Raw genomic sequence first — 15,756 nt, 5'->3', positions numbered from 1 at the left:
AAAGTTATGCTTCAAAAACTATGTCAGCTAAAGAGAAAACTTCTTCGATCACAACCTTGTTTGCAAAAATGAACATCCACGGATTTTTCTTGGGATTGAATACGTAAGTTCATTGTAATTTAATGACTAATATTATTAATTTATGTTATGCTTACGGTTAAACAACACGATTTTGTATCAGTTTAAATCAAAAGTAGCGGAGGTTTTGCTTTATATAAAATGTAATTGATGTAAACAATACTTATAATTAGTCTTATTCTTATAATATCTGTATAAATTCATACAATAATAATAATTATAGTTTCTTTTACAATCATTTAATATTTATAACTTCTTTTTGAATATCAAAAACTAAGAAACAAAATTATGAGACAGTGGCGTCCAGTCAACAAACACGAACTTTAAATGTAGATCGATAAAGCTGTACACAACATTGACGAAAAAAAAATACTAGTATTTTTTTTTGAGATACGGCATTTCATAAATATTATGTCACTCACCTCAATCGACATTAAACATTGTTTGAAACACAGGCACAAACAGTCAAAGTCAAAGCCCAATATATAAGTGTATAATCTATGGTCAAAGCACTCACGCGCACGTCACGTAGTCAGAAGGTAACTGGTTTCCCACTGAACTTCTCGAATGAGATCCCCTCCCACTCTGGCTCGCAAAGCTGCGAGTGATTAAGTTAGAGAGCGGAAAACAAAACTATGCTATTTCCCCATGGACTTTATACGCTAGTTTTTTTTACAAGTTTTGTCTGTTTTCACTTGAATATTTGGGTTTATTTTGTTTTGGTACAATTTAATTTTTAATTGATTATATGATAATATCTATTATACGCTATGCGTAATAATTAATAACTTTATTGCCTATAAATGTCCTACTATTAGGCAAATCCCATCAGTTCAGTTCAGTTGATGATGGAGTTAGATTTAGATTATATTCGTGACTCTGAACGACAATAAAAGTAAGAAATAGTAAAAAACCGCTACTGCTTTCACTGTTATCGTTTGTGTTGCAAATAACTGGCGTCATTTCTGCAGTTCAAGCGACAAAAGTCTACGGCTCCGATTGTTATTGCTACCCTTTAACTTTCTCGATCACCTTTTACTTAGTAAAATACGTATGCATATTGATATTATTGAAAATTTTAAAGAAATGTAAGTAGTTCTAGTTATTTATATATTATATTCTCTTCTAGGTCTGTGAATGAAAATGTATCTATATGAGATTAAACAAAAAAGAACAGTCAAGAAAACTATTGAAAACTAACCAAATAAATTGTTCTAAATCAAAACTTTTAAGATTAGATGTGATATCCATATTAATTACCGCATATAATATCTTAATTACACTCTGTTGAAAATAATTGTTATTCTTTGTTTACTGTACAACTATTTTGCAATTGTCTTTATAGTACGGTATTTCCCGTTGAGTAGGATCTGTGTTACGCTCTGTTAGGTAACCATTTTTAAATCGGTCTACCGATATCAGTCTTATTCTTTAGACGTAATCGACAAACTGCCAAAGAAAAATCAACCTTATCGCTACACCATTAGATCTTTGTATTAAAAAGAGCGCATGACGAAAAGAATTTGGAGCTCTGAATTAAACGTAAACGTCGAGATTTATAACTTTGTATGTTACGTTAGGAAGTTTTTGCTTTTACAATTTTATGTCGAATACGTTTCGAAAGGCGGACTTTATTGACACAGTCGGACTGCCCGCCGGACCTTTCGGACTGGAGCAATGAATCAGATTGTTAGAGCACGCTTCTTTGTGTGTGTAAATATTTATAATAATAGTATTATACTATGTATTTACAAACACCATAGGTGTTTTTAAACAACAAACATGAGTATTTTTAAACTTCAAAAAAGAGTTTAAGTACGTTTAACATAATAAACTTTTTACAGTCAGTAACACAAAAATATTTTAAGAAAACTAATAAAAACAATTAGCGATAATTGTGTTTGCTAGCAAACGAAAAAAAAAGACTTCAATTACATCAAGAAATACCTAATAAAAAGTAAGTAGACGAAAAAAATTAACAAATGCACTAGTCGTCACTACGATTTTCGAGAATTCCCCTCGATTTTGCTGGGATTCCTGGATTCCTGGATTTCCTTTCCAAAAAAAAAAAAAATTATCAAAATTGGTTCATAAACGACGCAGTTATCCCTGAAAAAACCTGTTAAAACTAAGGAGAGTTAAGCAATTACTTGATTTGCATATATATTCGTAGTCTACGTAAATATTATGTATTAAGATATCAATATAACAACAGGTTTAAACTAAAGTAAGTGAGTACATATATGTGTGATCTTATAGAAACTTTCTAGTTTTCTACTTAATGAATGACAAATTGGCTAACTGGAATTAGGATCAATCAAATATATAAATTGAGATAAGAATAAGAATATATTTCATAGCTGAACTAAACCGTAGAAGTTTTATTCTTGGAAAAAGACGAGTATGGTCTTTTTAAGTATTATACATACGTCTAAATAATGACTTTTTGGAGTTTATTGGAGTTTACTGCTTAATAACAGATTTTAATTGAAGGTCCCCGGTATGAAAAAAAAATAAGTGGAGTAAAATCTACTGAACGGATAACCTCGTTACGTTTCTCTTAACGCCATCTATAGGAACCCTATCGGGTGTCGGTAGATGGCGTTATTTGATTCGATTATTTACCATTTGATATGGTATTAATTATTCCATTAGACTAGTAAGCCTTTTTTGCGCCTATTTAGACAGTCGATCTGAAGGTGTAAACTCCAATCGTGCGTCAGAGCTGACACACACTCTTTTTTGAATTTCTACGTTAAAGGTGTAAAATGGCCATGATTACATAATCATACGGCTTATAGAAAATTACCTTATATTAGGATTAAAATGCGAATGAATGTGTACATACATAGAAGTTCTATAATTTGGAAGTTTGTTTTTAGATTGTCTATAAATTTATTATGAAATAAATTGTCTGTGTGCAGGGAAAAGATCGCTTCTCCTGTGAAGGAAAATAATTTTTGCTTAATCTGTCACACTTTCTATGTAAATTATTTCGACTTTTACTGGCTAATCACTATACATACTAGGATATCTTTATAAGCTTGTGATAAGGCAAAAAATAAAACAATATTAAAAAAATGTTCATTTACGTATATTATTTCATTATAATAAATAGCTACACGAAATTCGAACGTAAATACTATGACACAATCAGTACCTACGCACTTATTAGCAAGCTTAGCTATTGAGTTTTTTACGTAGGTAATAACGTTTTATGTGTGTATTCCTAGTAAAATTCCAGGAAAATAGTTAACTTATTGCATGTTTTAATTTTAAATACCACGTTTATGTCAACGATTTTTGAATCCCATAAAATCGAAAGCCTTTATGATATGTTATTTATTACAATCAATGTCAGAAAATATTTGTGCTATGCAGTATATTACTGCACGTTTCGTCGTATGAATTATTATTTGTTAAACAACATTGATACGAATACGTTAAATTATATTGTCGCTGTCATTATTTTGACAGGCAATAGAAATTATTATGTGTTAAAAAATATTTGTAGCTATATAAATAGTTATTTTAATATCATTTAAATTTATTTTTAGAGACAACGGGTCGGTCCTACAAAGGTCTGTGCTAAACGACAATCGACAACGAGGAATATTTAATTAATAATAATAACAAAAAATAATAATTTAAAATGATATATAAATAGCCGTTTGAATAAAAAAAAAACATAATAATTTGAGTATTTTTAGTATGGTTAGGTTAGGTTAGAATATTGATGGTATCTGTACGTTATAGGCCGACGCCTAACCAAATATTGACTTTTTTTTTATAAAATTCACTAAGCAATTTATACATTAAAATAATACCGACTAGTTTGACTAGATAAATAACATTTTAACGATATCATATTTTTATACCCAATAAATCAACTTGTAGGTAACCCTACAATCATTAGTAGTATAATATTAGACCTACTATTAAAATTAATTCAATATAATAATATAGTCTTATAATATGATGAAATTCATCAAAACGTTTAGCCTTCTATCGTCATATCTATCTATCGTCCTTCTAGAATCTATTAGGAAAGCTTAAAAACTGTAGTCTACACGTAGTACGTATGTTGGCTAATCGTGTACGTGTCTTGAGGAGTAGGAGGCCCGCAACCCACATGTACTCGGCATGGTGGTATCGGAGTTGAGCTGTATTGCTAAAATACAAAATTCATTATTTTATATTAGAATCAGTATGAAGCTGAAATATAATTAGCTGAACACTACACTTGCACTTAAACTATATGACAATAGATGGCGTTTGGCGTTATACACTAAGAAAACAGCTTAATTGTATATTTTCATTGAGGTATTGCACAACAGGAAATATCCTGCTCAAAATCTAAAGCAGCCCGACTGGGTATGAATCTCAGAACCTAAGAAGCTTACAGAAGATCACAGCTAATAATACTATTCTCAAGCAGTGTTATGGTCCTGTGGCGAGTGAGGTGGCCAGAGCTTCGGGGTCGGAGGTCGGCATCGCACCTGTTAAGATTCTGGTGTTGCCAGCGTCTATAGTACACGGAATCGCTTACATCAGGTGGGCCGTAAGCTTTCTTACTGCTGCTTGCTTGCTTAAATATTTACATAAAAATGTTTAAACTTACATTTTGACACGCGGGTAATTGATTAACTGTGATATTGGTGGTACCCAACAGTCGTTCTTCTCTTGTAAAGTCTGGCTCACGGTGAAAAGAACCTTAGGACAAGATAGAATATTTAAAAGGTGAAAGATGAAGATAACTTTACCTTAAGTTTGACATCGTTTTCTCAAAAAAAAATTATGACCATTGAATGTATCAATTCCAAGCGACATTGGTATGAAAGGTTATTGAATAATTATGTATAAATGTATACCTATAGTTCGTTTTTTAATCTGCTACACATTGACAATGAATCCTTTTTTAAACTGATGACCTTTTGACCTCATTACGCTAAGATCGGGTTTTCTTCCACACTTCTCAGATGAAAAAAAAAAAGATATATATATCTTTCTATAGCACGTTTATTTTTTAATTTATCGACTTATATATTTATATACTTACATGTCTCAAATATATATAATATTTACATGAACTACATTAATATTATACAGATATAGACAAGACCAAAACACCGTCGGTTTGCGGGTTCGATTACCGCTCGGGGTGGATATTTGTATTTGACAAATATTTCTCCTCGGTTTGGATGTCTGTCCTTATGAGTCCCCTCGCTGTAACTCGCATAGCACGTTAAGCCATTGGTCCCGGTCGTTATCATAAATACCTGATAGCGATCGTTACTCATAGTATGAAACATATCCGCCAACCCGCAGTGGAGCATAGTGGTGGACTAAGCTCTAATCCTTCTCCTACATGGAGAAAGTGGCCTGTGCCCAACAGTGGGATGTTACAGGCTGAATGCGATGCGAAAACTACACTATTAAGGGGCTACACTACCTCAGCTCGAATTCGGATTTCACCCGTACTTAATACACATGAGAATTGAGAGCGCTTGGTTGTTCATCGCGCGAATTAAATGTAGTTTCTCCCCACAAACATTATCAATAGTTATTTTTTTTTAAACGCAACATATAAAATGTTTTTCATACTTATTTCAATTACTATGCTTAATCTCAAGTCTATAACTTCTATATTTACTGAGATATTAAGGTTTTAATACAAAAATAGAGGTAACTTTGCGATCTTTTTGTATCGAGAAAATTTTATGGAATCGTGTTTTCGAAACATATGAAAGATAGTTTATGTCCTGAACTTTACCATACATAAATTTTAAACTTAAATATTTAGTAGTTTGGAAGATATGGACATCCTGCCGAGTGGAAAATAAGCAATTTGAGGTAGCGTACACTCTTAAACGGTGGTTTCTTTCTTTTTGTTTCGAACATAAACGGGCGTTAGGGCGGAGCAAAAGAAGGTTAATCTATTGAGGCCTATTACTTTTTACTTCACATATTACTTTTTATGTTTATATATATTTGATATATAAATATATATGTCATTTGTATATGTATGTATAATTACGTATTATATGTATATATTATGTAAGTACACCTCCATGCCGTCTAATTCTTTTGTCATGCCCCTTTCATGCTAGAGGTTGTCTGGAAGAAATCGCTCTTTTAGCGATAAGACCGCCTTTTGTACATGTCTATATTTTTGCTTTTTCGGTGTAAAATTTTTCCTCTGATAGTGTACAATAAAGAGTATTTGTATTGTATTGTACAAACTACTTCTTTACACATACATATAGCTTCTTTACATTAGTTCTTTATATACGTCTCCAATCTATCTAAGAGATAACAAGGTTCCACAACCATCTTGGAACTTAAGAAGCCGAACGATGGCGGGATAACCATCCAACTGCTGACTTTGAAATACACAGGCCGAAGACGGGCAGCAGCGTCTTCGATGCGACAAAGCCAGTACTGCGGTTAACAACCCGCCTGCCCAGCGTGGTGACTATGGGCAAAACACATGAGTTTACGTTATTTTTGGCGTAAACTTGTGGAGGCCTATGTCCAGCAGTGGACTGTATAGGCTGTAATGATAATGATGATACGTCTCCAGCTATTGATATATTCTCACCATCAGATCTTGGCACTAAATCTGGGTTGAGCTCGGAGCTATCTCGCTTCACCATCGTTAATTTTATGCAGACGGCTGAAGCGGCGACCGCAGCTGCTAGGGCCAGTGTCCCGCACATCACTTTCAGCCACGGCATCCACGTACGGATCGGGGCTTCATCTGTTGCAACTGTTCGATACATCAAATAATAGTTATTTTTTTTTTAAATATCACTAGGTCGGCTAACAAGCATACGGCTCACCTGATGGTAAGCGATTACCGTAGCTTATAGACGCCTGCAACACCAGAAGCATCGCAAGCGCGTTGCCGACCCAATCCCCAATCCCCCCAGGAGCTCTGGTCACCTTACTCACCAACAGGAACACAATACTGCTTGAAAACAGTATTATTTTGCTGTGATCTTCTGTAAGGTCGAGGTACTACTCCAGTCGGGCTGCTCCATATTTTGAGCAGGAAATTCCTGCTGTGCCCTACCTTCGTTGAAAATTATTTTATCTGGGTAATACTGTAACGTACATGTGTGGCTTACAATATTTTAGTGAGTCATGAAACAAGTGCAAAGAAAATTTTGAACACTAAGAAAGCTGTTTTGAACACACTTCTAACCTAAGTCACTCAACGTTGATGAATTCCACATGCAGTCGGATGTTTCCAATTTGACAGAGGTCTGAAGCAACATTTACCCAGAAAGTAATGTGGTACTACACCAATCATTGAACAGTCATCACGATCAAAATAGATATTTCATCATGAATGACAAAAACAAACATACAGGAATGTTTATATTAATGAAGCAAAAAGAACCAGAGTTCATTGCAAGTTATAAAAGTTTGAAACCTCAACAATTTTTTTTATTATTGGAAATAATATACCTGATGAGCTCAAAGGTGTAATGTTCTGTAGGTTTATCGTTTTAGCCTCACTTCGGCCACGCGAGCTGCTGGCGTATACTAAAGCTGTTAAGTTTCTGTTGTCAATAATATCCGGTAAGTAGAAATTTCCGGCTCCGTTGGATACATTTTGAAACACTGTACCATCAGAATTAAGGAGTTCTAGGTGAACTATTTGTATTCGGCCACCGTCCCAGCCTAAAAAAGGGAAACTAATAATTAATATTTCTTATTACGTACTTTACTTATAACGATATTATTTTCTACATATAATATATTATAATTCAGCACAGTTTGTGATCGTGAAGCAGCAGTCATCATATCAACTAAAATCAGTCCTAAAATTAATAATCACTAATATTATAGTTACCTACACTTGTATCATTTTATAAAATGTCTCACTTCTCACACACAATGTCTTTTATTAAAAACACACATCGCCGCTTAATTTTTACAGGTTAAAAACTTGAAAATGTTGAAGCATATATCCTGAAGTGTACTGAGACACGTGACAGTGAACACTTTTACAAAGCTCCTACACTTAATTGCTCATCAAATGAGTATTGACAGGTAATGGTAGTAAGAATACTGGCCTTTTTGACATTGAACTCGAACAGCGTTAGGGTATGATTGTAAGACAACGCATTCGGGCGCGTGCGGTGGTCCGCCGGTCGTGATTGTATACGAGCACGGTCGCTTTTGTTCGCCGAACGAGTTCGTCGCGCGACAGAGCAGCAAGCCCACGTCACTGTCTCGAGGCATCCACGTCAACGTGGACGAGTAACGGTTGTGGTGACCGACTACAGCCTGAGGGAATTTTACGAAAAGTCGTAAGTATTTTTCCTTAAACAAAAAAAGAAAAGAAAACAACGATTATTAGAAATTTTGGAAGAAAATGAAACTATCCATCTGTTAATGTCGCAATTTTTTAAAATTATTACGTTCATTGATCTACCGCCTGTTTTTAGACATACATTTCATTATAAAAAGGTAACTTGAATTGTGATTATATTAGTAGGATATAATCTGGTACACTTATATATAGTCATAGTATATTACCGCTACTAGTACCTACACTCTTAAAAACAGAAAGCGTTATTTATTTTACATCAGGAGCATGTATGAGCAACATTTTTCACAGATTTAGCATAAATTTGCTAACCCAAATTTATACTTAGATTATTTTAACCAAAAAATTGGAAAAAAATATTTGCTTATATGCTGGGAAATAAAGATATCAATAAATTTTTGAGACTATTTTTGAAGCTAAAAAGATAAGTTGTGTGGTTACGGCAGTAAGAATATAGTCACCCCCCTCTCTTCCCGTGCGTGTCGTAAGAGGCGACTATGGAATAACACGGTTCCACTACCACCTTGGAACTTAAAGAGCCGATTAATGGCGGGATAAACATCTAACTGCTGGCTTCGAAATACACAGGCCGAAGACGACAAAGCCAGCCCTGCGGTCACCAACCCGCCCAGCGTGGTGACTATGGGCAAAACACATGAGTTCATGCCATTTTTGGGGCGAATTTGTAGAGGCCTATGTCCAGCAGTGGACTGCAACAGGCTGAAGAGAATGAAAAGATACGCGCTTCATTACAGTATTATAACAATACGTAAGTATGCTTATTTATAAAATATACCTTGACACTAGTGTACAGTGTCCTAGAGTCAGAAAATGTCCAACTAAACTGCAATGGTTTTGGAGAAGCTTCGACAACGCAGGTCACTGTTTCTGTTTCGTGAAGAACTGCACCAACCGTTTCTTCCCGATTTGTCAGACAAATTGGTCGGTCTGAAAAGTATTGTTACATAGCTACAACAATTGCAAAAAATTTTATTATATTTTAAATACATAAGTCAACCCTTAACTTATTAACTTTAGTGTACACAAAATATTTTTTAAATAAAGAAAATGTAATGAAAAACCGGAAAGCGTAGCGGAGTATTGGATTTTGAGAGAGACATGATGTGATCTTATAGTTTTTTTTTTAATAATTTTTATTTTTGACTGACGAGCCTGGAAAACAGCTACTAAATTTGATAGTTTAGATACCGATAGCAGCGCCACCTAACGGGTCCAACTGAGATAAAAAATAACATATCTTTTAAGTCAGACAAAATTACAGATGCTTACAAAATTTGATAAAAATTGATTCAGTAGTTTCAGAGCTACATAGAGTAAAATGCGGTCTACGAATAAGATCAATTTAATCATTAATAACTTACGTAAAATTGTCCCTAATATATTATTTAACATGAACTTTATTGAATAGCAATAAAGTTCAAATTGACTCTACATTTTAGTTAGAAAACGTTTGTATGGAAAAAAGAAAAGGGCTGTTTTTAGGGTTTTCACGGAAATTATTCGAATTTTTCTCGCCGTAAAAACCATCCTTGGACTTCAATGAACATTTCAAAAAAAGAATTGGTAAAATTGGTCCAGGCGTTGTTGAGTTATACGCTTACGAACACATTTTACGGTTCATTTTTATATAGAAGAATTAAAGATACTAAGTATTTAAAAAATATAACTTTACGGCAAACTGCTTAAAGGATGGTCAGGACTCAAGGAGCAGAGGTTTTAGTAAAAACCCCTTTCGAATATAATTATATAGTAAGAATAAGAACTTCAAAATACATGATAACATCAATTGGCTGGACCATTTCAGTCTGTTCTAGTTGTCTTTATCTCTCTCGGTTTTGTCTTAAAATAGACTTACATCCCACATTTAAGGTGACTTTGTCTTCAAAGACCGATGTCGGCAAGTGTGAGTTGTGAGCACGGCATGTGAGGTCGCGTTTGCTGTCGCGGAGTGACGGCGCGAGAGTCAGCGACGAAACAGTGAAGTTGCCGTCGTGTAACTCCTAACAAACAAATTTGAGAAAAAATTTCAACGAAATAAAAACCCTCCTCAGATATTACTTTTAGGTGAAGCCTTTCTAGTAGATTTGACTTATCACCACGAGAGACCAGGATATGCAGCGGCTACACAATTTACTAAGAAGCAATCAAGAAATCCGTCTAGTAAAAATAATTTAGTATAATATTAATTTTTTTAAATCTCTAATCTCCAGTGTTTTGTTTTCCATAGTTGTTAGACTAGCTGTGTTTAGTTAGTTATATTAATAGTAGAGAACCGAGACAAAGTTCTCGGTAGAACGTGTAGCCAAGAATGCCAAGACCGAGACCAAGATCTCGGTCGATACTTAGTTTCCAACATTCTTAAACGACGAAGTCCAATCCGAAAACTCATAATTGCGACATCGACAAATGCAGCCTTAATCATAAGAAATTAACACATTTTCTATTGTTATCTAAACGTCGAGTCGTCGAACGATCTTAATAAGTATTCGATACTAATGTTTAATTGTAATAATTCGAATTGTAATCGTTCGAATAGTGTATCGAAATTGTCAAAAAAAAAAAACAAACAATAATCAGTAAGTCACTAGTAAAAGAACGACTTGTCTACTCAGTCAGTTCAGTCGGTCAGACTGAACTGACTACTACTTGTACCTAATTGTCATTTAACAATGTAATTGTCGACTCTAAATTAACTTTGTGATTTAGACGATGTCTGCAAACTTCTTGTCACTCATTGGGTATAGCTTGCACAAAATAAAGATTTTTTCATACCTTATGTACGGTTGATCTCAACAAAGTGTCTCCTAAATGCCAAGTGATAGCGGGTGGTGGAACGCAGCCCACCACAACACAATCGACCACTCTCGGCTGACCCGCTTCGAAATCGAAGTTGTTGTTCAGACGGATCTCCACGTCCAAAGGTGGAACTGATTTAAAAAAAATATTTTTTTTAACAAAAAAGAAAACCAATCTAATATCTAGTGAGACAATTTGATTATGAAATAACGTGGAAAGAATTTTTATTCTACATATTGTAATAAGTCTTAAAGGCATCTTTAAGACGGTATGTACATCATCTTTCATAAAAAAACTTTTCGACTTTTTATGTTTATTTAATTTTCTCATAACATAAAAGCTCAATAAAAAGGGCCTTATTTAAATTTAGCTCGTAAGGCAATCGAAGATTTAAGTTCTTATGTAAATTGTGAAGCTAAGAGGAGATCAACGGCTGGTATCATCAGCTGAAAAAAATTCTCGGAAAACCTTTTGGTTACACAAAAGCTTCTCGTAAAGACAAAGAAAAAAATAAGATTGGAAAGTCGACCTTTTAAATAATTGAATAATGTATAGTATAGACACTAAAATAATAAAGAAATAAACTCAAATACTACTGAATTGATTTTAAGAACTCCTTACCAGGAGAATGCTACATTATCACTGAGTGACATAGGGCATACTATAATAATCATGTAACCTACTTGGACGAAAGATCGGGCGAAAAAAATAAATACTAATACATTCATCAACTTACGATACATTTTGACGACCACGCTGGTAGTAAGCGGCTCGGTGACGTCAGCGTTTTGCGCGACACACTCGTAATGCGCGTCGAGCTCGTCGCGAGTCACGTTGTGAACACGCACCTCGGAGCGGAGCACGCCGCCGATTGCGGTGTGAGCGCGCTCTAACGTCACGCCGTTACGACGCCAGTACACCAGCGTGTCCGGTTGATCTGATTGAAGTCATGGTGTTCAATAAATATTAATAGAAATATTAACGTTGAGATCGTTTTTGTTTTAGTAAAGGTAATATTGAATATAGAGTTAATACTTAATATAGTTTTATCCATAGTAACTACTTGGACAGCATAATTATCATGTACCAAATAATATAGCTATACCTAATATATGTATACATAATTATATATCTATAGAAATTATGTAGATACCATCATCAACTTCGCAAATCAGTGTCAGTTCGGAGCCAAGACTAAGTGGTCCGACATACCCTCTCTTGATTTCTTCTCGTTTTTCATTTAAAATTTTTGGCATTCCTGGAGAATCTGAAATTAAGTAGTATACTTTATCATTAATTTAACATAATTAGCTAAAATATAAATTTCGCTTCAGCCTTTAATATCCTACTGCTGGGCATAGGCCATGTAGGAGAAGGATCAGAGCTTAATCCACCATGCTGCTCCAATGCGGGTTGGTGGATATATTCCCTAATATGAGTAATTTCCGCTATCGGGTGTACACGATAGCAACCGGGACCGACAGCTTAACGTGCTCTCCGAGGCACGGTGAGGAGACCCGCAAGCCAATACAAATGTTTGTTATGCTCGGGCATCGAACCCGCAACCGCCAGTGGTGTGACCGATGCACCAACGCGTCGTCAATATAAATTATGGCATACATCCTTTACGGACGAAAATACTAATAGTCTAATAGACATTATCATTGTGGCTGCAGTGTTTTATGAAATCTCTAACACAGAGGATACGTGGTAAGTACAAAAGGACACATAGATATAAAAAACACAAAAAAAAACCTACTTCGCATACGATTAAAAAGAGAAACTCTTTCTCATAAATTTTAAAACAGTATCAAATAAATTCAAAGTTAATGAAAAATGAAATGATTAACTAACAATCTTCTGATCACAATACAAGATACGGGGTAGATATAGTGAAAAATCGAAATATGTACAAAGGGTGACGACGCTGGGGCTCATTTAGTAATGACAATGGAAAGGCTCGTATGTTAGCAGATGTTTTTAATTAGAATATTATTCGTGCAATCTAAACAAATTAATAAAATTGGAGTGACAATTTGTAGTATTAAAATAACCACTTTTTACTAAATGCATATGGATGTTTACACGGTACATATACAAAAATAACATTTTTTACATTATTGTCTGTCTGTCTGTCTGTTTGTTCCGGCTAATCTCTGAAGCGGCTGGACCGATTTTGATGGGACTTTAACTGACAAACATTAATATAGCGTTGTTTAAGGATAGAATACAATATTAGGTTGAGATACGTTTTAGAACTAGAGATAGGAGAGTAGCACAGTTTGTTACTTACATTAGGAACTTTATCGCTAAAACCTGATTTTTTATAAATTTGTCTCGTAAGTATACATACATTACCTTCGGCGAAAATTTGTTTTTACTACAAAATAATACGCTTTTTTTTCTTTTTTTTTGTACCGAATTTTTATTATAATCTCATTTGTAGTATGTAACGCAGGTGACTATAAATAAGTACTAACCACAAGTATTAAGTTGCTTACTTTAGGAACAGATAACCGATGTTGTAAATATTTATTATTATATATGTTTTTTAGTCTTTGGCTGGTTCGTCTGCATTTACGGGTCGAAAACCAATTAAATGCAGCGTGTGGCGTGTTAAAATTATGTGTTAAGTGGAATTTCGTGTTCGTCAATTTGCAAGAACTGTCTTACGATTCGGCATGTATTTAAAATGGCGGCTTTTTGTAAGGTGATAGATGTAAAGAGTTTCGTTTAATTCTAGTAGTTTGAGACTATATAACAGATGGTGTGGGATAACACCTCTTGTGGACAGGACTATTGGAATTATGTATACTTTATTTTGGTTCCAAATTCTAGCTACTTCATCCTTTAGTTCAGTATATTTGTTGATTTTTACAGAAATTGTTTTTGTAGGTTATGAGTGTTGGGAACAGCAATATCTATCAGGTAGGTATTTTATTTATCTTGGAGCGTTATATCCGGTCTATTGTAGTGGATGGTTCTGTATTATTATTATTATTATTACTAATATATTTAAAGTTTTTTCATCACTTACCCACCAACCTCACATCGATTACATAATCAAGGGAAGGCGAAGCTTGATAGTGGACTCTACATCGATATATTCCGCTGTCCTGCTCGCTCACTCGCTTCAGAAGGAGAGAGGTGTCATCGTAGCACAACACGGAGTCGCACGGAGTTCCAAATATTTGATTTTGGTTGACAATCCTGAAAAGATAAACAATATTAGACATTAGAGTACATATTGAGAGATGAGAGACTAAAGTGATATGATAATCACAGAATTATGAATAGAATACATTAAAGGTACAATTAAAAGTACTTAAGCATGAAGGTAGTTTTTGAGAATAAATTTAATAAAATAAAATTACTTGGGTTCTGTTTCGTCGCTCGGGAACCTATGTATGAAGTCTCTATCATTCTTGAGCCATAGAACATATGAGTCTGGGCCATCCAAAAACACCTTTCCTTGACCACAAGGGAGTCGAGCATCACGGCCTCGTACAGCACGCAGGACAACTACATCTGTAAAATTTAACAATGTCGTATGAAATTGGAGTGTCTGTTTATAATAAAAAAATTATGTGTCAAATGTATACAAATATCAACACAACACCTTTAACAAAAAATATTTGTGTATATTTTATTATGATAGTGTTTTAAGGACTGGATCGGCGTTGACAGATCTTTCATTGAAATTTGCATCTGTGTAGGTACGTAGGTTTTTATGTCAAATTAATAATTAGGAGTTCAACTAAAACAAATTCAAAAGCATATGCAATTTAATAGTTTGTTTCACTAACTTTACGTAAACGAGGTCACGTGTAGCAATTTGATTAATATAAAAAAATTAGCCTAAATTATTAACAACTAAAGGAACGGATATATGGTTTCTTAGAGTCGTTATGGAAACGTCATTGACCGTGACAGGATATCAACAACATGTCGGTACCAAGTACAAAGTGTGGGACGAATTAGGATAATATAATATATATAGAAAAATATATATAGCGTAACTAATAATATTGATCGTGAATATTTATAGCGATTTAATGTTTATTCCACAGGAGCTGTAGGCGGGCGCCTACAGGGTGACCCACAATCCAACCCGCGTTAACTTCAGGGTAAAACGTACCAAAACATTGTAATAAAATCTATATCTAAATCATCTCATCTCATTTAAAAATACTATAAATATGAATTTAAGAAAAATCCTCACCTGAATCTAAGCCTAGCACACTTGCTGCTAAGCTTACACAGAGGATAATGCGGTAAAACATCATGTTTATGCTGAAAATAAGTACATTACAATTAATAAAACTCAGTACATTTTATACAGTAAGTTTAGTATTATTATGTTCATCTTAATATATATAAATCTCGTGTCACAATGTTTGTCCTCAATGGACTCCTAAACCACTTAACCGATTATAATAAAATTCGCACACCATGTGCAGTTCGATCCAACTTGAAAGATAGGCTATATTTTATTTTGATATATTAATTATTATATTTAA

At 34.2% G+C, this 15,756-nt stretch overlaps 1 protein-coding gene across 1 annotated transcript; it reads right to left on the bottom strand.

The window, feature by feature from the left end:
• Window positions 1–4,144: 4,144 nt before the first annotated feature.
• On the bottom strand, window positions 4,145–15,522 carry LOC123668804. Its single transcript, XM_045602497.1, has 13 exons — window positions 15,459–15,522; window positions 14,611–14,764; window positions 14,274–14,446; window positions 12,390–12,503; window positions 11,973–12,173; window positions 11,213–11,367; window positions 10,296–10,440; window positions 9,216–9,367; window positions 8,163–8,376; window positions 7,552–7,767; window positions 6,680–6,847; window positions 4,700–4,791; window positions 4,145–4,249 (listed from the first exon to the last, which is right to left on the bottom strand). The coding sequence occupies exons 1-13, from the start codon at window positions 15,520–15,522 to the stop codon at window positions 4,145–4,147; spliced, it is 1,953 nt and encodes a 650-aa protein (XP_045458453.1).
• Between the last annotated feature and the right edge of the window lie 234 nt (window positions 15,523–15,756).

This window comes from Melitaea cinxia, chromosome Z (genome assembly GCF_905220565.1).
Source record: "Melitaea cinxia chromosome Z, ilMelCinx1.1, whole genome shotgun sequence".
Taxonomy (NCBI): domain Eukaryota; kingdom Metazoa; phylum Arthropoda; class Insecta; order Lepidoptera; family Nymphalidae; genus Melitaea; species Melitaea cinxia.
This window is presented reverse-complemented; position numbering and strand designations above follow the sequence as displayed.